The 21787-nt window shown below is 39.2% G+C and overlaps 1 protein-coding gene across 5 annotated transcripts in view; it reads left to right on the plus strand.

The window, feature by feature from the left end:
* The window catches only part of ARHGAP17 (Rho GTPase activating protein 17), a 69205-nt gene that overhangs the window by 28055 nt on the left and 19363 nt on the right, over nucleotides 1-21787 (plus strand). For all 5 annotated transcript variants that reach the window (XR_003369734.1, XM_024212432.2, XM_024212435.2 and 2 more), the window contains exons 2-9: nucleotides 7790-7829; nucleotides 11910-12014; nucleotides 13751-13827; nucleotides 15843-15954; nucleotides 16174-16250; nucleotides 17318-17429; nucleotides 19610-19678; nucleotides 19842-19923. Coding sequence is in view for 4 of the 5 variants with exons in the window: in XM_024212432.2 (XP_024068200.2) it covers nucleotides 7790-7829; nucleotides 11910-12014; nucleotides 13751-13827; nucleotides 15843-15954; nucleotides 16174-16250; nucleotides 17318-17429; nucleotides 19610-19678; nucleotides 19842-19923 (674 nt within the window). In the remaining variant the exon portion in view is untranslated. The remainder of the gene's footprint in view (nucleotides 1-7789; nucleotides 7830-11909; nucleotides 12015-13750; nucleotides 13828-15842; nucleotides 15955-16173; nucleotides 16251-17317; nucleotides 17430-19609; nucleotides 19679-19841; nucleotides 19924-21787) is intronic.

Here is a 21787-nt window from a genome sequence, read left to right on the forward strand (position 1 = left end):
TGCAAAATCTTACTATGCATTACCTCTTCCCATAATGTTAAAACTGTGCTGGAGCAAGAGACATCAGGGCACCCACCTCATCACATGGAGGTGCAACAAATGAAGCAACTTTTGTAACTAACCTCTATATGAAGTATACTTTTAAGTCTTTTCAAAATGCAATAGACAATAATACTTTAAGCCTTACCTTGAGTTGCTAAGTGATGGTTAAAAAAGTATGATCCTGTGTGCAACTGCAGTCCATGAATATTGTATCAATCCTTGTAAGCCTAGATATTGACAGTTAACAGATGTTATGTTGAACTAAAACTGAGTGAATTTGGTGAATGACTTTGCTGGTCAGACCAGGATCATGAACAATTGACAAACACTTGGATTTGAGGCCCAAATCGACACCACCACTACTTGTGCTCTGAACAACCCCAAGCTTTTTCAGAGTGTGGTGCCAGTTTGCAGCATTCTAGTTTGGGTCCGTCTTGTAATGTAGAGAGGCTTATTTTTAACACTTTGGAGACCTGCTTGTTTCATAAAGCCTGCTGTCTTTTTGTTTACATAATATTTACAATGTTAATATTTTCTACATTCTACAGAGTTGGTTGATTTAAAGTCTAGGCCATCACCACGTGTTAAAGCCAGTGAGTGCTTGGTTTATACTTGATATCTAAAACACGTTTTCACATGTTTGCTAATGTGCTGTCAGATTTTAAAGTCTTGTGTAGACAAGTCCTAGATTATCATGAAGTACATGGCTGCAAAGGATGCTTCCTGGCTAGTTTCACAGAAAAAGAGGGAATTTAGTGCTTAAAGGTGGGTTAGTTATTTTAGCTGGAAGAGTTCTTAGCTGAAATGTTGCTAACTATAGTCTGTCTTCAGCATGTGCTTAAAATAGCACTGTATATTTTAGACATATGTATTCCCATCAGTTTTAGAGGAAGCGCTTGAAACTGAAAAGCGACAGACACTTGTCTAGACAGCAACAGGATGTCCTTTGTTTTAGTCATTCAAGTGTTTTTGTTGATATTACTATACATCTGTCACTGTGGCATTTAATTATTCATATAAAATACATTGCATCTAATTTGCTCATTGTCTATACGCCTTTCTAAACTGTGGCACCTTTTGATATAAAAAGCATGCACTCAACGCTCTTTGGGAGAGTGGATGCATAGTAGCATAAACTTTTATTTCTAGGTGTTACTTTATTTTCAGGCAGAGTAGTGATATCTCTGTATTAGATAAAAGGATATCTTTTCTATATACTTAGAGCAAAATCATGTGTATTCATTTGTATATAGGTCCTACAAAACTAGGGCTAAATTCTGCCTATATTTGCCCCTCATTGAACCCTATTTCCAACCACATACACCCCCCCTTTTTTGTGTGTGTGTGGTACTTCTAAGCTAGTAGCTAACAAGTTGTATTGTTTAGTTTTGCACAAATGTTGGGTGAAAGGGTGTCTTCTCTCATCCAGTGTATCCAGCAACATAGTTGCTTATTAGTGGTACTCATTGCTGAAAGAGTGTAACAGCATTCTGCATTCCTGTCTTAAACCTGCTCATCTATGAAAATGTGTACATCTACCTCTAAATACATTTCTATAAAATCTCTAACAAGCTGATATAAATCTATGGCTGTATTAGATGTTTGTTCCCTCTTACATGATTCACTGCTGCTAAGAACTGAACATGAATATTTTAAATTAAATCTTCACTAATTCCTGAAGCAGATGGCAAAAAAAATAAGTAATGTACATCCCATGATGCTGGATTTTGGATGTAAAATCTGGACTGGAACAGACAATCCATAAAATGCACGAGGAAGCATGGTGATCGATGACAGCTCAGCCCTCTGTTCCACTTGCTTGTGACTATTCAGTAATAGGAAGTAGCTGGAAGACCTAGCCTTATAATAAAGATTGTACGGTTGCTTCATGGTTTGACTACAGTGATGAACAGCTGCTGTATTTAGTATATCCCCTTTGATTTAAGTTAATAACTCTCCTGTTTTATTTTCCAGTATTCTACTACGCATCAATATTACAAAGCCCAAACTACCACTGTCAGCGACTCAGTCTGTTCCATGTAAATTCTGTCTCTTGATGGCGGCATCTGATTTGCTCATGCAAGAGGCATCATTCTGTATCTCTGAAATCCAGTGATTGGCTTTCTTTTAAGTCAGTCTTGGCTTAAGGGCTCACTGCTGCTCCCAGTAAAATAAATGTCAAAGTTCTAACTGACTTCAGGGGATGTAGGTTCAGAGCCTTAAATTGTTCATGTTTTGTCTTTTAACAGACTTGTGCTGTGCACAGAGGGACTTGGATGAGATGTGTACATGAAGATTATTTTTAGCCAATTGCTTTGAATCACTGCATGGACTAAAGGTCCAGTCGGCAGCCTTGTAAAAAGCATACTGATTATAATGTGAGAACACTCTTATCAGATAGCCTCTGATCAATTGTTTTGGTTTCTAAATATTTTCTCTTAGTGGATAGAACTGCTTAAAGTGAGAGAACAAAGATGATCCAGGGAGATGTGTGAATCTTACCCACTCCTGTGGAAGTTCTGGGTGATCAGCTATCTGGCTCATTTTTTATGAGAAATGTATGATCAACTAGTTTCCAGATTCGCTCCAGAGCAGACACAGGAAGTTATGAGTGCAATGAGAAACTTTTTTCCTGATGCACAGAGACCTTAACAGTGTAGGCCTGAAGGTAACTTGCAAGGTGCCTATTCTGGATATTCATACTTTTGACAGCAAAAAGTTAACTTTTTCAAGTTGTTTATGGCAATGTGAGATTCTGCTTTGCTTATGAAACTTCAGAAAGGAGTTTTCCAAGCGACAGTAAACCTTTCCGTTTTAATTCTTATCTCTGTTGATCTAATTAATAGAAAGGTCTCTTAAATTAGTGCACTCTGCTTTGGTATGTCAGAATTCTTTTGACTTTTTTTTAGGTCTGAGTTTCAAATCATGCATTTCCATAAGAAATCTACAGTAGTCTACATAACATTGTTCCCTCAGTGACACACTGTGGTCCTGTATGCTTTTACTAAGTCTGCTAGCTCAACAATGTAATTGCTTCAACGAGGGGAATTACACAAAAATGAGGAAGCTGGTTAAATGGAAATTAAAAGGGTCAGAAGGGTGAAATGCCTGCAAGCTGCATGTAAACTCTTAAAAACACCACAACAGAGGCTCAAGTTAAATGTATACCCCATATTTAAAAAAAAAAGAAAAAAGACAAAAATGCTGTGAGAAACAGCAGAGTAAAAAAGAGGTGGTTAGAGGCTAAAAGACCACTTCTACAAATTGGAAGGCAAATCCTACTGAGGAAAATAGAAAGGAGCATAAACTCTGGCAAGTAAAGTGTAAAAGTGTAATTACGCATGCCAAAAAAAATATTTGAGGAGCAATGGCAAAAGACACACAAACTAACAGCAAATATTTTTTAAAGTACCATTAGAAGCAGGAAGCCTGCCAAAGAATCAGTGGGGCCACTGGACAATTTAGCAGCACTCAAGAAAGACAAGGCCATTGCAGAGATGCTAGAATTCTTTGCACTGGTTTTCGCTTCAGAGGATTCCAACACCCAAGCCATTCTTTTTTAGTGACAAATCTGAACTGTCCCAGATTGAGGTGTTAATAAAGGTGGTTTGGGAGAAAATTGATAAAATAAACATAAGTCACCAGGACTTGATATTCAGTTCTGAAGGAACTCAGTTCTGCAATTTCGTTTTTAACAACTGTGGTATGTAACCTATCTCTTAAATCAGCCTCTGTACTCCAGGTAAGTGGAGGATAGCTAATGAATTGCCAATTAAAAAAAAAAAAGGCTCCTGGGGCTATCATGGCAGTTACAGCCAGTAAGCCCAACTTCACTACCAAGCAAATTGGTTGAAACTATAGTAAAGAACAGAATTATCAACACAGAGATGAACATGATATGGTGGGGAAGAGTCTACATGGCCTTTGTATAGGAAAATCATGCCTCACTAATCTATTGGAATTCTTTGAGGAAGTCATCAAACGTGGACAAGGGTGACCCAGTAGGTGTCGTATACTTGGATTTTCAGAAAGCCTTTGACGAAGTCCAACACCAAAGGCTCTTAATAAAAATAAGCAGTCATGGGATGAGAGGGACGGTCCTCTCATGGATCAGTAACTGGTTAAAAGGTACAAAACCAAAGGTAGGAATAAATTGTCAGCTTTCACAGTGGAGCGATGCCAATAGCGGGATCCCCCAAGGGTCTGTACTGGGACCTGTGCAGTTCAACATATTATTCTTACATGATCTTGAAAACTGGGTGAAGAGTGAGGTAGGAAAACTTGCAGATTATACAAAATTACTCAAAGTTAAGACCAAAGCTGACTGCAAAGAGTTACAAAGGGTCTTATTAAACTGGGTGACTGGGCAACAAAATGGCAGATGAAATTCAATTATGGTGAGTGCAAAGTAATGGATATTGAAAAACAAAATCTCAACTATACATACAAATTGATGGGTGTCTAAATTAATTGTTTCCACTCTGAAAACATCTCAATGTGCAGCAGCAATTAAAGCTAACAATGTTCGGAACCGTTAGGAAGGGGATAGATAAGATGGAAAATATCATAAAGCTACTATATAAATCCATGGTACACCCACACCTTGCATACTGCATGCAGTTCTGGTCACCCCGTCTCAATAAAGATATATTAGAATTGGTAAAAGTACAGAGAAGGGCAGCAAAAATGATTAAGTGTATGGAACAGCTTCCATATGAAGAAGGATTACAAAGACTGGGACTGTTCATCTTAAGAAAGAGATGACTAAGGGCAGATATGATAGAAGTCTAAAATCATGAATGGTGTGGAGAAAGCAAATAAGGAAGTATTTACTCCTTCACATAATGCAAACGGGTCACCCAACGAAATTAACAGGCAGCAGGCTTAAAACAAACATCAGGAAGTACTTCTTCACGCAATGCAGTCAGCCTGTGGAACTGATTGCCAAGGGATGTTCTGAAGGCCAAAAGTATAACTGGTTTCAAAAGAGAATTACCTAAGTTCATGGAGGATAGGTCTGTCAGTGCCTATTAGCCAAAATGGTCAGGGATGCAACCCCATTCTCTGGGTGTCCCTGAACCTCTGACAACCAGAAGCTGGGACTAGATGACGGGATGGATCACTCAGTAATTGCTCTGTTCTGTTCATTCCCTCTGAAGCATCTGGCACCAGCCACTGTCAGACCTGGGCTAGATGGACTATTTTTGTCTGACCTAGTAAGGCCACTCTTATGTTCTTCAGTGTTCATGCTTGGAATGCAAGTACAGCCAACACATTTATAAGAACATCTGTTTTAAGAGCACTCCAGTTAAAGGAACACATTTCTTACACTACAGATTTCTCCCTTGTAGTTTCCAATGGGATTTTTCATCTGTGATTATCTGATCCTAGGCTTTTATTACCAGTTTATCATTCACTACTAGGAAGTGATAATTATATCAAGCAGAGCTGTCATGCTTTATTTACAAGGAAAATAATGATTAGATCTCATTATATTTAACTTTGCCAGAATTATCATTTTGCTGTAGCCTTTGCACATTTCATTGCCGCTATAAAGTATTTAAGTGTTGGTGTCTGTCTGGTAGTTTTGAGCATTATCATACAATAAATATTTAAAAATTAACACTTTATGGCTCACTGATAGCCCAAGGCAGGTAACTTGTCATGAAATTGAAATTAAATACCTTTCAAAGTTTGACGCATGTTAACTGATACGTTCCCCATATGATCAAAATCCCTCACAAGAGATTAAAGGAATTATAGGGGAGAGGTAAAGCAATGCATTGGATTACAAACTAGCTTGGACAGACCAGGGGAAGAACAAATACATTTTTAGTAGGGCAAGATGTTAATATTGGGGTGCACCATGGGCCTGTATCGAAACCAGTGTTTTAAAAAGGATTAACAGTGAAGTAAAATGTAGGTGACAGACTAGGCTGGGTACGACTATAGAAGATGGAGGAACTTCAGAGGGGCCTAACAATGCTAGGTGAAAAGAGCAGCATTATAGAGCAGGTTAGGCAAACACCTGTCAGGCATGGTCTAGATGAGTCCTGACGTGAGTGCAGGGGACTGGACTAGATGACTTCGAGGTCCCTTCCAGTCCTGATTCTAAAGCAAATGAGATTCGTTGTTGACAAATATATGGTAACATGCACTAGAAGAGATCATTTGAACTACATGTACACGATGCTGGGATCTAAATGAACTATGACCATTCAGGAAAGAAATCTAGATGTCACTGTGGACAGCTCAATGAAAGTATCTGCTCAATGCGCAGCAGCTGTTAAAAGTTAATGCGTAAGGATTGGTTTAGAAAATAATACTGAACACTTCATAGTGCTGTTATATAAATCTGTGGTAAGCCTTCACCTAGAATACCGTTCATTTATAGTACCCTATCTCAAATACAGCAGCAAAAGAAGGGGCCCAGAGAAGGATAGCAAAAATGAAGCATTGAGAGACTGGAATAGAAGGAACTGTTCGGGGAGGAGATGAATAACAGGGGAAATGGTCGCTCTACAAAATAACTAGTATAAAGAAAGTAAATTGGGCACTTCATTTACCTCTTCTCAGAATACAACAACAATAGCCGTGAACAAAACTGAAAAGCAGCCAATTTTAAAATTGACAATTGTTTTTATAGAGTCAGTAGTGGCAAGTCACTGCCACAAAATATCATTCAGACTAAGATATTAGTAAGTTTCAAAAAAGGGCAAGACCCATATGGAGAGAAGAGTCAGTTCCGTTAGATAGGGGTTTTATAAAGAGAATTAGACCCTCCTGCTTCAGAGCATTAGCCAACTACTGCCATGAATTCTCTCATGAGCAGGTTATACTGTAATTGTCTACCAGCAGTGTTTTTTGCACCTTCATCTGAACATCTGGTAATGGCCACTGTGGCTTTGTCAAGACTAGAAATTGGAAGTTGTTAGCTTAACATATGTTGACGCCCTAATGTGGACAAGTCTTTTAATGGGTTGGCTAACACCTGACAAGGACGGTCAGACAGGGTATTTGACTGAGTGGACCACTGGTTTATCTGGCAATTTCTGTGTTAAGTTAGGGAGGAATTAAAAATGGAGTGGCGCATGCTCCGAGCTGGAATCACTGAGACAATAAACATGGAGCTCCATGATGTTTCTGTAATCATTTTTTGGAGCAGAAGTGCTCTTTAAAATTACCCTTGGAACTTAGTTTCACTCTTGCTTGTCTTCTGGCTAAGTACTGAGGGATTCCAGTTTGTTACATGTTTCTTGCATTAGAATTACTCTTGTTTTTAGGCAGGTAATATACAGAAATGATAGCTATGGATGCTTCTAAATGTGAAGAGCATAAACATAATTTTTGGAAACTTGCTGTTATATTTGAGCTAAGTGACGACAAGCATGACAGAGTGCGTTAGTGGGTTCGGTTTGCAACTTTAGGAATGTGCGGCTTTCCTTGTTAATCTCACTAATTTGTGGTGCTAGACAAGTGGTGATCTGCAATTTGCATGCAATATGGTACTTGCCACATTGACAGTGTGTGCTGTGTATCGTAACAATGTTCATAAGCTTGTCGCAGGATGGTATTTTTTAAAATGGGAGAACTTTTTCATAAGAGATCAATTCTTAGCGCTGAATATTTTTCCTGTTAATGTACTGCAAGTTTGTTTGTTTTTTTTTTACCCCTGACTTAAAATCTTTTTAGGTGCAAATTATTCTAATTCAAGGCTTAAATTTCTCCTGGTATTTTTTCCTTTCAGAGCTGAGAAAACTGAAGTCCTCAGTGAAGATCTATTACAGGTACTGTAACTCAGTTAATGTGCTGCCTTTAAATGCTTTATTATAAAGAACTAAGCAAGACTTTTGACTTTATAGACTGCTGTTTGTGGAAACAAATCACAAGATTACAAGGACAGAAGTTAGGGGCCCTGTAGCTCTGCTTCCTCAGACTGGGCCGTCTATGATCTAGCTTAAGGAGAAGAGAAACTGTCAAGCCACATGAGACAAAAGGGGATTTGAAAGTTGAAGTACACTAAAAAAGCAAGTCCTAGATTAGAAGCAAAGAAATTGTAGCTTTGTATTAAAGTAAACTCGTTCACTGTATAAAAACGATTCTTTACAAGAATATAATTGCTTTTCTTGTTGACTCTCTGGCTGTTTCTAGCTTGGGAGAACATTACTGTTTAGCAAGGCCTCTTCCTGTCCCCTTGTTCCTCTGTTTCTTCCTGAAGGAGTTAATTTATATGGGTTTCAGAAGCTGCAATAAATGCAGAGATCCAAAGATTATTCTGAATAAGTCCATGTTCTGTTTATTTCTTCCAGTTTACACAGTAAGTGCTGTCCTAGCTGTCATGCTGATAGCAATTGTGATACTTTGAGTTGTAATGGACATTTTTTTACAAGTCTCTAATCTTTTTTTAAAGTTGTGCCATCTACTTAAACATAGCATTTGTGCCTGAATTTTTAGATACTATTTTTACAGTGACTACCGATGACAGGTATAATTGACAGATTAATGGAAGTTTTCTTTTCACCTTTATTCATTCATTTGCTGGCTCTTAATCAGTTTCTCCTGTATGTGTAGGTCTTTTGCACAGCAATTAGGGGAAGAAACCTTTTTTACGAACAATGTGATTGCTTAAACCACAAAGGTTGGCTGGGGAACTCGGGTACAGTAATAGCCCCAAACCAATTCAAACTTATTTACATAGCTAGGTTCCAAGTTGACAGAATCTTTCTAATATGATTAAATTTCCAAAAGACTTGCATTTGAGGCTGAAATTTTCCATGCTTGGTCTCTGCAAAGAAGCTCCTTTTTTCAAAATTTGAGAATCTCTTCAGCTGTTGAAGTTACAAGAGTGAAAAATTAATTTATATTTAAAAAAATTTAAATGTTGATGTTGGAGGTGTATTTATAACTACCTCCGGTAATCTTGAAACAAGCTAAATTGACATAGTCCAGCTTTCTCCTGGACTAGAGGGTTTACTTTATCTTTGGATCAGAAATATCCAACAGTTTTTGGCAACATTTCTGAGAAAATATCTGAAGTAAAGCTTAAAAAAATCTAGCTATATTAAGGACTTTAAAATATGCCATGAGAGAGCTTGCAGGGCTCATCTGTTGTCTTAGTTAGAAGGCAGAATATGAATGTGAAATAAAGACAAACTCTTCGTCACTTGTTGCCAAAAAATTTTGCAAGCAGTTTTCCCAGGCTCAGTAACCAGACTGGTTAGACCCAGATGGAAGAGTTTGCTCGTTCTTGGGGAAAATTCTTGTCTGACTAAACTGCCTACGCATTTGGTAGTGATCATTTTATAAACAGGCTTTCAACTTTGTTTAACTCATAAGTTTTGGCTTTGGTACATTTTGAAATAGTTGTTCTAATTTGCTGAGTGCAATATTCATCTTCAAATATGCCTTGATTAACTTTAGTGCCTTTCCAAATCAGGCAGGGACTACCCTTCAACAGTATTAGAAAAGTTAATATATGTCTGTAGTGCATACTCCCTACAGTTAGCACAATGATGTCCAACCAATTGTATATCTTCTTTTCTTGAGGCAAGGTTGGAAGCATCTGTGTTTGAACCTTGAATGAAAAAATGCTACTTTCTAATCTACACTCTAGATATCTAAACAAAGTTACAATCAGTGTTACCAGCAAAGATGAGTCTTTCAGTAGCTTCATTGACCTGGAGGAGGATAGGAAGAACTACCAAATTTGTTCCCCCTTTATATGTCTAGGACAGTCAGATCCACTTGTCCAGTTGCTGACACAGTAGTTACTGTAGCAAGCACTGTGACATAATCCTCAGTTCTATATTCTTCTGCAGAACAAAATACTGCTTCATGCTTTTGTTGCCCGCTCTTTTTGTGATAATGGTTTCTAATCATGCTGGAATTCTTAAGCAAAGATGTGATTAACTCAGTCAGTAAGATTTTTAGGTGGTTAATTTATATTGAAGATTTAGTGACCATTAATAAAAATGTGGTAATATTCTTCAGTAGGTACCCATGACTTCTTATAACATTGAGATCTCAGAACCACCTTAAAACATCAAGAAAGCCAGCACTGGTATAATAAGCTTCATCTTAGGAGGCACAGCAGAAATGAAGCAGTCAAGCACATAGCATGTAGCAGAAATATGAAAACCAACTATTGAAACACGGCCGTCCCGGCCACCCAGTGTCCTTGGTGAGCATGGAATACTCTGTCTCAGAAGAGTGGAATCGTTTTAGGGAAGAATCGATTTTAATGGCAGTGTTCCGCAAATAGAAAGCAATGGTGTACATAATTTCAGTGCAGCATTTTACAATGGCTGTTTACATCTTGGCTTATTAAAGTAAAAAGCCTCCTTTTATCAAGATTACTACATAGCTAAACGTGAGTCTTTCAGGCCAGCAAGCTGGTTTCGTGTTTAAATGGCCATAGATGCCAAGCAAACAGTACGTGAAAGCTTTCAGCTATCTTAAAGAGGGGTAATGTGAAAGGAAATCCATTACTGGAAAAAGCTTCGTCAGGGCTTTGAGTGTAGGACAGTTCTCAAAATGGAAAAGAAGAGAAATAGCAGCAAGTTCATTCTGCATTCTTTGTAATTAAGAAAAATTGGAAGCTCAATTTGCCATTTGTGGGGAAGCCCACAGTTGGCACGCTTTGTAATTTTACAACCAGTTGCTGTGTGCTTAAGGGTGTGATACCTAAGCAGAACAAATTTTAATCTTTTCTAGACAGAGGGTAAGCTATATTTTATGTTTAGACATGAAAATGTAATGCCCTCCTGAAAACGTTAATTTTTCAGCCACTAGCAGCATTTTTAGGTGCTTAACTGAAGACTTGAATCTGTTCAAATTACTTCTGCAGATGAAACTTGTTATGCTTTTTTGATGGTTTTTTTAAATAGAAACCATTCTGAAGGGATTCCTTTTAATCTTGGTGAGCCATCAAAATGCAGATAAACTGCATTCCTTTGACAATGTACATAGAGTTTATGGTGCCATAAGCAGTCCTTCCCCAACACACTCATATTTTGGGGACTATTCTTGATAATGTCCTTTACTTAGAAGAATCCTTTAACTATTTCCATTACTGGCTTTCAGTGATTCTTGAAGCAAAATAATCTTAAAATACACAAAGACATTTTAATATTTCAACTAGCAAGGACAAGGGTTCAAATGCACTAAACTCAACTTATGTGGAGATCTTGAAAAACATACCAGTATTTTTTCTTCATCACAAAAACCCCTCAATACTTGTCTGTCTTCTTATCTCTTCCACCCGTCCATGCCTACATCAGCTTGTCCTCCATCTACTATTGCATAAAGATTAGAATTTTCCTTCATACTTGATAACCAGAGAGCAAACCTGCTAGCCAAAGACCAATGGTGAGGGCTGGGGGACACTGGCCAAAGGCAACACTTAGATGGCAATCACGTGGTTGTCCTCCATTCCACCCCACACAGCTGTAGGGAAGGGAAAGGACTATTGAATTCTTACCAGGATATTATCCCTAAATAATGCTTGTGAACGTGCCTTTCATATCAAACTCCAAATAATAGGTGTCAAAGTGGGAACCCGTTCTGGCTGCTCTATGGAGAAGCAGAATATTGTCTCTTCTTTCCCTTCCATTCCCGAGTCTCTTGGATTCTGCAAGTCACAGCAAAATCAGGAAAAGTTTGTGCCACCATTAATGGAAATCATTTAAGTCCCCTTCAAAATAAATTTGCTGTCAGGCTCTTACTATTAAACTGAATTTTTTGTAAGCTGTAGAACTTGAGAAACATATAAACATGAACTAAATGTGGCATAGGAGGAAGATGATGTGCTGAGGCCAAGAAAATAACTTCTGGGTTGTTTTTTGTTTTTTTTTCTTTTCCATGACTAGATTGAGAGACGTCTGGACACAGTGAGATCTGTTTGCCATATTTCACAGAAGCGGCTAATAGCATGTTTTCAAGGCCAGTATGGCACTGATGCTGATAAAAGACATGTAAGTACTAGAGCACTTCAGATAGTACTCGGAGTCTGGTTTGTAAAGGCCTTCTTTGTACTGATCAGCTGACATGTCCTAAGTCAGCTACCAGAACAAAACTCTCCTGATTCATCCGACATGTTGACATTTCCTACTGATTGGAATGCTTTGGTAAAGCCCCACTGTGTGCAGGGTGCTCTAATGTGGTCAGAGCACTTGCTCTGTTCCCTGTGTCTGGGAATGTATTTGACTTAGGATACGTCATTTGTAAAATGCATCCATATTCCTCTCCTTAGGTGTGCTGAGCCCCTGCTGACTTCATTAGGAGTTTCAGGTGCTCAGCAACTCTGAAAATCAAACTCTCTTAAAAGTACTTACAGAATCCTTTTGACTAAAATCAGTCAAAAACCTTTCCCGACTAAATATGTAAACATAAATAGATGACTATAAACATCATCTGAAGGAAAGTCTCAGGAGAGGCTCTTACACATACAGACACTGAGAATGCCCTCCCACCAGATTTGAAAACCTTGGTCTAGACCTCAGGCAAAAGTTGTGATCTGTATACAGTAGGGCTGTCGATGAATCGCAGTTAACTCACATGATTAACTCAAAAATGTCTAGTGATGTAAACAAGAAGCGGGCGGCATTATCTTCTGCAAATGTAAACAAACTTGCTTGTCTGAGCGATTGACTGAACAAGAAGTAGGACTGAGTGGACTTGCGGGCTCTAAAATTTTACATTGTTTTATTTTTGAATGCAGATTTCTTTGTATATAATTCTACATTTGTAAAATCAACTTTAATGACAAAGATTGCATTACAGTACTTGTATTAGGTGAATTGAAAAATTATTTCTTTTGATTTTTTTACAGTGCAAATACTTGTAATCAAAAATAAAGTGAGCACTGTACCCTTTGTATTCTGTGTTGTAATTGTAATTGAAATCAATATATTTGAAAATGTAGAAAACACCCAAAAATATTTAAATAAATGGTATTCTATTGTTTAACAGTGCGATTAATCATGCAATTAATCATGATTAATTTTTTTTAAATCGCTTGACAGCCCTAGTATACAGACAACAGAATCCCTATTGGCCAGTTTTCTTTGAGGTAATCGTAGTTAGAGACTGAGTGCGAAGGTGTAGTTTCAAGAGAAAATCTAAGAAAGTGAGTCTTGTAAGTGAGACACTACTCAGTGGTTTGAGCATTGGCCTGCTAAACCCAGGGTTGTGAGTTCAATCCTTGAGGGGACTAGATGACCTCCTGAGGTCCCTTCCAACCCTGATATTCTATGATTCACTATGCCGAGTGTTCCATGTTCAAAAACTTTAACTGTGGGGGTGAAAAACAACCTTTGTTGATCAGGGTCTTCTGAAAGTCAAACTTATTCTGACTAAACAGTTCACACTAACGAGATGTCTACACTAAATGCTTCCTAAATTACGATGCATGGTCATTAGCATCTCTAACTGTGGCATATTCAACTTTCTCCTGAGAAGCTTTGAAATTGGCCATTTAGCTTGAGAGTTAATCTCTCAACTATCCTGTCCTACATAAGAGTAGCAAATATCATAGTAGTCTGGAATAATTTTAAATTCATTTCAAAGGCCATTAAGATCTGGAACGCTAAATACTTCAGTAGAGATTGTAGGAAAGGGAAGAGCAAATTTTAACAGATACACTGGAAAAAGACTGCAAAGAGTATCTTAAGGGAGAGAAATTAAATACTAAGTCTCTTCTCTTCTACAGAAAAAGCTTCCTCTAACAGCTTTTGCTCAAAATATGCAAGAAGGATCTGTCCAGCTAAGCGATGACACTCTGTTGGGGTAAGTGTCTGGGGTTTTGTGGAGCTATGGTTCCTCATTGTATAGTTCTGCATGCAATAACTTCTGTAAAATGAGTCTATTAAAATGCTTGTACCTTTAGTTAATTAAAAATAACAGCAGCTAATCCAGTTTATAAATGCTGCATCAATTTAGGTAATCTGCAGGACAGTGCTAATAGTATTTAGCCCTAAAGTTGACATTTTATTACCCTAGACAAATGCACATTTGCAGGTTTTTTCCATAGAATCATAGAAGTGCAGGGCTGGAAGGGACCTCAGGAGTTCATCTAGCCCAGCCCCCTGTGCTGTGGCAGGGCCAAATAAACCTAGACCATCCCCGACAGGTGTTTGTTAAACTTGGTTTTAAAAACCTCCAATGGAGATTCCCCATGCTCCTTTGAAGCCTGTTCAAGAGCTTAACCACCTTTCTGGGTTAGAAAGGTTTTTCCTAATATCTAACCTAAGTCTCCATTGCTGCAGATTAAGCCCATTACTACATGTCCTACCTTCAGTGGACATAGAGAACAATTGATCACCATCCTCTTTATGACAGCCCTGAACTTATTTGAAGTCTCTTATCCCAGTTGTCTTTTCTCACGACTAAGCATGCCCAGTTTTTAACCTTTCCTCAGAGGTCAGGTGTTATAAACTTTTTAGCATTTTTGTTGCTCTCCTCTGAACTCTCTCCAGTTTGTCCACCTTTCCTAAAGTGTGGTGCCCAGAAGTGGATACAGTACTCCAACTGAGGCCTCACCAGTGCAGAGTAGAGTGAGACATTTACCTCCCATGTCTTACAACACTCCTGTTAATATACCCCAGAATAATAGCCTTTTTTTGCAGCTGTCCTCACATGATTCATATTCAATTTGTGATCCTCTATAACCCCCAGATCCTTTTCAGCTGTATGACCATCCAGCCAATTATTCCCCATTTTGTAGTTGTGCATTTGATTATTTTCCTTCCTAAGCAAAGAACTTTGCACTTGTTCTTAGCGCATTTCATCTTGTTGAATTCAGACCAATTCTCCAATTTGTCAAGGTCATTTTGAATTCTAATCCTGTCCTCCAAAGTACTTGCAACCCTTTTAAGCTTGGTGTCATCTGCAGATTTTATAAGCTTATTCTCCACTCCGTTATCCAAGTCATTAAGGAAAATATTGGGTCTGGTACTAGTCAAGACTGACCCCTATGGGATCCCATTAGATATGCCCTCCCAGTTTGCCAGCGAATCATTGATTGTAGATTTCTGAAACAAATTAAATTCAGTATGCTAACAATGAATTCTAGATTTCCAAGAACCAACATTTTCCTCAAACTTGAAATGCATTCTAATGAGGATGGTGTAGGATTTCCTAAAAGCCTTTGTATTTATTTTTAGGGTTGTCGCTAGAACTTAGACAAGAGGTCACAATATTGTTCTTAAAGATGAACCAGGATTACTTCAAAGGCCAAACCATGGTCTGGGTTTTGAACCTCTCAAAAATATTTTATTGCTTAATGTTACAGTATTAAGACTTTTTGATAGTAAAGGGATGTTGTACATTGGAAAGAAGGAAATCAAAAACCTCCTACATACAGAACCAGGTCCTCAGGTCCAACAAACTGTATTTAGTGAAGGGTCTGAAAGGGGTAGGAAGGAGAATTCTGCTTCCCCAGTCTTGGCACCACTTTGTCCCCTAGAATAACAAAGCATCCTAAAGGCTTTTTAAAGTTACAATAGTAATAGATTCCCTAGGGACTGTTTGGATGAACAAGGTGTTCTAGCCATTCTCGCTGCCTGCCTGGGCTCACCCTGATGTGCCCCCTGTCAGGGCGAGAAGCAGGTAGCATAGAGCCAGCTACCCCAGTTTTATGTCCCCAAAGGAATCTCTAGCATTTTCAGAAGCACAAAGTAGCCAGAAAGGGGACAAAGGATTTGTCCTATAGGTCTTCATTCTGCATCTTTATTTTTTTTAGCTGTAGTTGTGTAATAACTTGAATAAACTACACAATGCTTTCCTGTCCTTTTTTTTTAAAGGAAGATGCTTGACACTTGTGGTGATGCAGAGAATAAACTGGCAGTAGAGCTCTCTCACCATGAGGTACAGATTGAAAAAGAAATCTTAGACCCACTAAACCTACTAACAGAGGTAAGTCACTTCATGCTCCAAGAAACACTTACAGCATTATATTTTCTGAGCAAAATCATAACTGTGCATGCTGCAAACTTCACTTCTGTTCAAAAAACAAGTGAATATTTTATTTAATGCAGGATTGTGGTGTTTTTTAAGTTTTACAGACTTCAGTTACACTTAGCTACATGACACAATTCTAAAGTAAATATAAACATTAGATGTCTGTGGTTTCAGGCAGAAATCCCCAATATTCAGAAGCAGAGGAAACAGCTTGCAAAGTTGGTTTTGGACTGGGATTCTGCAAGAGCTAGGTAAGAAGTAATTTCAAATACCATACAGTTTGCATAGTACATGCTGATTTCTTAGTAATATCTCCTCCATGCCTAACCTCGCTTTGGTATTTGCTTCTGAAGTGCTGTAATGTGCATGTTAACACTTACAGGGGAAAAACATCAATTAAGTTTAAAACCTTAAATGGTACAAAAAAGAACACCTGGCTTTCTGATCCGAATATGGCTCAAATTTAGATCTCTCATATTGTCAGCCACCAATATAGGTAGGAAAACTGTTCATATGTAAGTGAATACAAGCGTGCATCTTTAGTCTACTCCACTTAGCTCAATAATTTAATGAAACCAAGTTCAGCATCTGTCCAAACCGTGTTCTGCTCAGTGTTGGGAAGCGTTCCTGTGGGCAGTGGTGTTTATACTGTGTTAGATTTATTTGTTCAGGATGCTACTAGAGCTTTTTAAAAATCCTTTCAATGTCGTGTACTTCCCACCGTCTGCTTGTGAACACCAGGTTGAGGGCGAGGCATCGTCATTGTGTTGCCATAGGATTTTAATTCTGTCACCATATTGGAGTGCTTTTATAGCATTGTCAATGGAACCCTCTCATGGGCCACTGCCCAAACTTAGGTTTCAGACCTCTCTGCATCCTGGCTTACTGAACCTGTCATTGTGGATAAATGCCCTCTTTATTAAGGAAGTGTGGCCTGCCGATATTAAGTCATGATCATTTTTATCTGAGCTGCCAGTGGTGCTTGCTAGGACTGGTAGTCTCTGCAGACTCCACATCCATGTTGGAGAGGAGTGGCTGCAGGACCCATGCTAGGATATAGTGGCACATTAGATTCACTTGGCCATCCTGTGTCTCCTCTACAAGACAGTAGGCATGTTTCACACTAATGGCCCAGAAGGGGGGGGTTAAATTGTACTGGGACCTGGTTTTGAGACTACCTTCTGGAGTAGTGAATAGATGTCTGCTCACCAGAGGCAAGCAGTTAAGCAGAGGGGACCTTAAAGACATTGACTTTGTAAATAATATATTAAGCGCTAACTATAATCTCCACTGAATAACTCTAGTTCCTCTTATACAGATATAGCCAAGCCTGCAAGACTTCAGGAACTAATTTTCAAATGCATCCATCAAAAATAGATTCCCTTAAGGAAGAGATGGATGAGGCTGGAAATAAAGTAGAACAATGCAAGGTAAGGTGATCTCTATGAATCTTCTCCTTGGATATATCTGCCACTAAGGGCATGTCCGTGGATGACTTTGTATACCTCATTGTGGCACCAGTTGTAATTGCTACCAACTTCACAAACTTCAATGGGTTGTTAAGTGTTATAAAACAATATGCAGTTAATAAGGGTTATCGGGGCTAATAAGCAATGCAGAGACTGGCACAATTGATTGACATTTCTCATTTAGCTGTTTATTTCTGATTCCTGGGATATCTTACTGCTTTCCAGAAGGTCAGACACTGTGTTGTCCATCCCACAAGTAAAAATGTTTCCCCAAACCTTGCACTGTTTTCTCAGTGAAGTGAATTGTCTCTCTGGTTCATTCATTTCTTGGTCTCTGAGGCTATAAACAAGGGAGACAATTGTGAACATCTATCCATTAGGCCTGGATTGAGATGTTTGCATCCTCTTCTAAACCAACAAAGAGCCACTAGGTCCTAACTAGAAGGATGGATTTCAAGACAATGACCTGGAGATTATGCTCCCACTTTCCTTATACACAATCCCTCAGCTGTCCAAACTCCATGCTGGAGATTCTTCACTGGGCTTTATTACTCCCATCTGTGCCTTTCTTTGGTTACTCAGTGACAACATTTCTTGATTACTTTTTATCTCACTACTGTGGAGTTTGGGCAGAAAAGTATTTGGGAACTAATGAGTTTTATAATGAGATTTGTAGGTATTTCTACCACATATTACTATAATATCCAAGCACAAATCATTGTTATATTTAGTGGGCAACTTGACTTGCTGTAGTAAATAAAAACCGAAAGTTAAGTAAAATCCAAAAATGCTTGGACGGAAAAACCCAAGGTGCCATTTGAACAGCTATATTTACTTGCTTCAAGGGGTGATGCTGTCAGTATTGTTACCTAAATGATATACCTTGATAGTAATCCAGTTTAATAGTACAGACCTTTGATTCGCCCTGAGTAGCTGGGCGGAAGTGTGGATTTTTGGAAGGGGGTTCCTAAAAGAGCCTTTTCTCTGTCAGCCCTCCCACAGGTAAAGCACATCACTGGTGATGCTGAACCATTGGGCTGCAGCTGCCAGTACTGTTTATCCCATTAGTCCACTTGATAGCCTGCCACCTGATCAGTGGGCAGGTGGCTAGCTAACTTCCAGATCTCCTTGAGATTCAGCATTTTGGGCTTAGTAGGGGGGAAATTATGTAATATGAATCATAGACATGTAGAACTGGAAGGGATCTTTATAGGCCATCTAGTGCAAACCCCTGCACTGAGGCAGAACTAAGTATTATCTAGACCGGGGTCCCCAATGCGGTGCCCGTGGGCGCCATGGCGACCGCCAGGGCATCCATGTGCACCCGCCTACTGGCCGCTGGACAAGCAGCCGCCGAAATGCCGCCGAGAAGCGGCAACGTCAAGAAGCGCTACCGCCGAAATGATGACACTGCTTCACGGCGGCATTTCGGCGGCGACTCCTCTTGACGTTGCCGCTTCACGGTGGCATTTCGGTGGCTGCTTGTCCGCTGGCCACGGTCCTCGGCGGCTAGTCATCCAGCGCCCGCCCCATGGAAAAGGTTGGGGACCACTCATCTAGACCATCCCTGACAGATATTTGTCTAACCTGCTCTTAAAAACATCCAATGACAGAGATTCCACAACTTCCCTAGGTAATTTGTTCCAGTGCTTAACTACCCTTAGATTTAGGAAATTTTTCCTAATGACTAACCTAAATCTCCCTTGCTGCAATTTAAGCCCCTTACTACTTGTCATGTCCTCAGTGGTTAAAGAGAACAGTTTATCACCATCCTCTTTATAACAACCTTTTATGTACTTGAAGATTTATATGCCTCCTTCTCCTGCCCCCCAGTCTTCTCTTCTCCAGACTAAACAAATCCAATTTTTTAATCTTTCCTTGTAGGTCATATTTTTAGATCTTTAATCATTTTTGCTGCTCTCTGCTAGACTTTGTCCACATCTTTGCTAAAGCGTGATGCCCAGAACTGGACACAATACTTCAGTAGAGGCCTTATCAGTGCTGAGTTGAGTGGAAGAAATATTTGTATTCTTAATATATAAATGTAATGGGGGCTGCCAAACACATTACACTTGTAAATTTGAGTCTCACAATGTAAAATGGCTTATAAAATTACAAGGTATGCTTTTCTTTCCTCCAAGGATCAACTTGCTGCAGATATGTATAACTTTGTGTCCAAAGAAGGGGAATATGCCAGATACTTTGTCATGGTGAGTGTCCTCTTGTTTGCTTATATTCAGTTATGGTGTTGGTTATATGCAAAAAAACCTTCACATTTCATTTCATGTGTTAAACCTTCTAGTGTTTGTATGTGTTCATCAGAAGCTAACAATATTTTTGTTTTTTTTTTTAAAATATGGGTTCTGTTCTCAGTTATTAGAAGCACAAGCAGATTACCATAGAAAAGCATTAGCAGTCTTAGAAAAGGCCCTCCCTGAAATTCAAGCCCATCAAGGTAAAGTAACTTGTGCTCTGGCTGATGCTTCTCCTTGCCTGTGCCACCTCTGCACTATATTCTCCTTCTTTATCTTGATTCTTTTGCATGCAGACCCTTTTTAATAAGGACATTAGAATCTTTTATTAACAACGTTACATTCCCCAACATACTTCCGTCTTTTGCTGCTGTGCTCTCTGGAGCTGCTCCGGTCCTATATTAACACACTAATGTAACATTAAGGGTCTGTCTGAAACCTGAGAGAGAAAGGGAAGACTTTTTTATGTTTTTAGCTTGCATTGGGGTGTTCCCTCTCTTACCTGGACATAGTGTGACTTTTCATTAACCCCTTCCTGGCACCTGTATGCCAAAGAGAACTCTCCTTCAAGAGAGAGAAGCTAGGATACTAATTTCTCTACTAGTATTGTGGGATTCAAACCCCTCCCTAAGTGTTTTTCCCTGCCTTTGCAGCATGGGGCAAGGGCACTTGCTGGTTTGAACTAAAGTAAATAGTGAATTCTCTGTAACTTTGTCTTTAAATCAAGTTTTGAGGACTCAGTAACTCATCCAGAGGTTGCGGGCCTACTTCAGGAGGGGGTGGATGAGGTTTTCTGGCCTGCAGTGTGCGAGAGGTTAGACTAGATGATCATGATGGTCCCTTCTGGCTGTAAGTCTGAGTCTAAACTTTGTGGGGGATGTGTTTTTTCCTGAACCCCCCCTTTCTCTGTGCATATTATATTGCAACTACATCCTGGCCCCGAATTCTGTGGCGAATTCTAAGTGTCCAAGACTGCAGAGCTAGCCTACATCAACTATTCAGGGTACATCTAAATGAGGAAGCTACATCTGTTCTATCAGGCTATGCATTAGTCAACTTGAGTTTAGGATTACCCTTACATTGTCCTAAATATCACCCTTACCAGCATGGTGCCCACTATTGTCATGGAAGTCACTAATGCCAAAGGGTTTAGCTTCAGCAAAATCTGAGACACCACTATATTGTGATCGATATCAAATGTGCTGAGACTTTGGCAGAGCATATCAAGCTATGGACCAAGAGGAAATTCTTAAATTCTCTAAAGCAAGGAAATTTTGAGATCTGATTTTGCTGGAAGTGAGACACACACTATCTGCATTTGATAGACCTAATGGAAGATGCTATTTAACAGGCTAGTGCAACCTAATAAGTATCTTTCTGTCGTGCCATGATGGAATGCTGTGGACAGTTGAGGTCTATTCTGTATTTAAGGGAACTAGGTCTGACTGCACTGGCTTGCTTCCTTGCATATTCATTAACCAATTTGTTCAACACTTGAAAGACTAAGTACTGCATAAGTGCTAAGTACTCTTTAGCAGTCTGTATCCCTTCAAAAGCATGCTGGGAGGCAGAATGGTCCAGTGGATGCAGACTTGGGTTCTTTACCCACCTCTGCTCGAAGTTATTGTGACTTTGAGTGACTCTTAAGCTCTCTGCACCTCAGTCTTGCCACTGTTTGTAAAAGTGGGGATAATTATGGCTTGCTTGTAAAGCACTTTGCGATCGGAGGATATGAAAGGCTAAATAAATGCCAGGGAGTGGCGGTGCAGCTTTTTATATTGCATATACGCGGTATGGAAACCTTAGAAGAAGCCACAGTGCATCTGCACTAGAATCTTTCAAACCTGGGATACTCCGCTCTTTCGTTTTTTCTTTCTGAAAGAAATAGTGCATGATAGAGACTGACAGGCTGTCAATGCTTTATAAGCATTTTTTCAATGACAACAGCAGAGAAGTGTGGCTAAAAAGAGAAATAATTTGTTATAGGGTGCAAGGCAAGTTGGTCTCTTATGGGGAAAACATTTTGTGTCAAACTTAAAACAAAACAAAACAAACCCAAGTCTTGCA

The sequence above is a fragment of the Terrapene carolina genome, unplaced genomic scaffold, assembly GCF_002925995.2.
Source record: "Terrapene carolina triunguis isolate 2854851 unplaced genomic scaffold, T_m_triunguis-2.0 Scaffold93, whole genome shotgun sequence".
NCBI classification, from domain to species: Eukaryota; Metazoa; Chordata; order Testudines; family Emydidae; genus Terrapene; species Terrapene triunguis.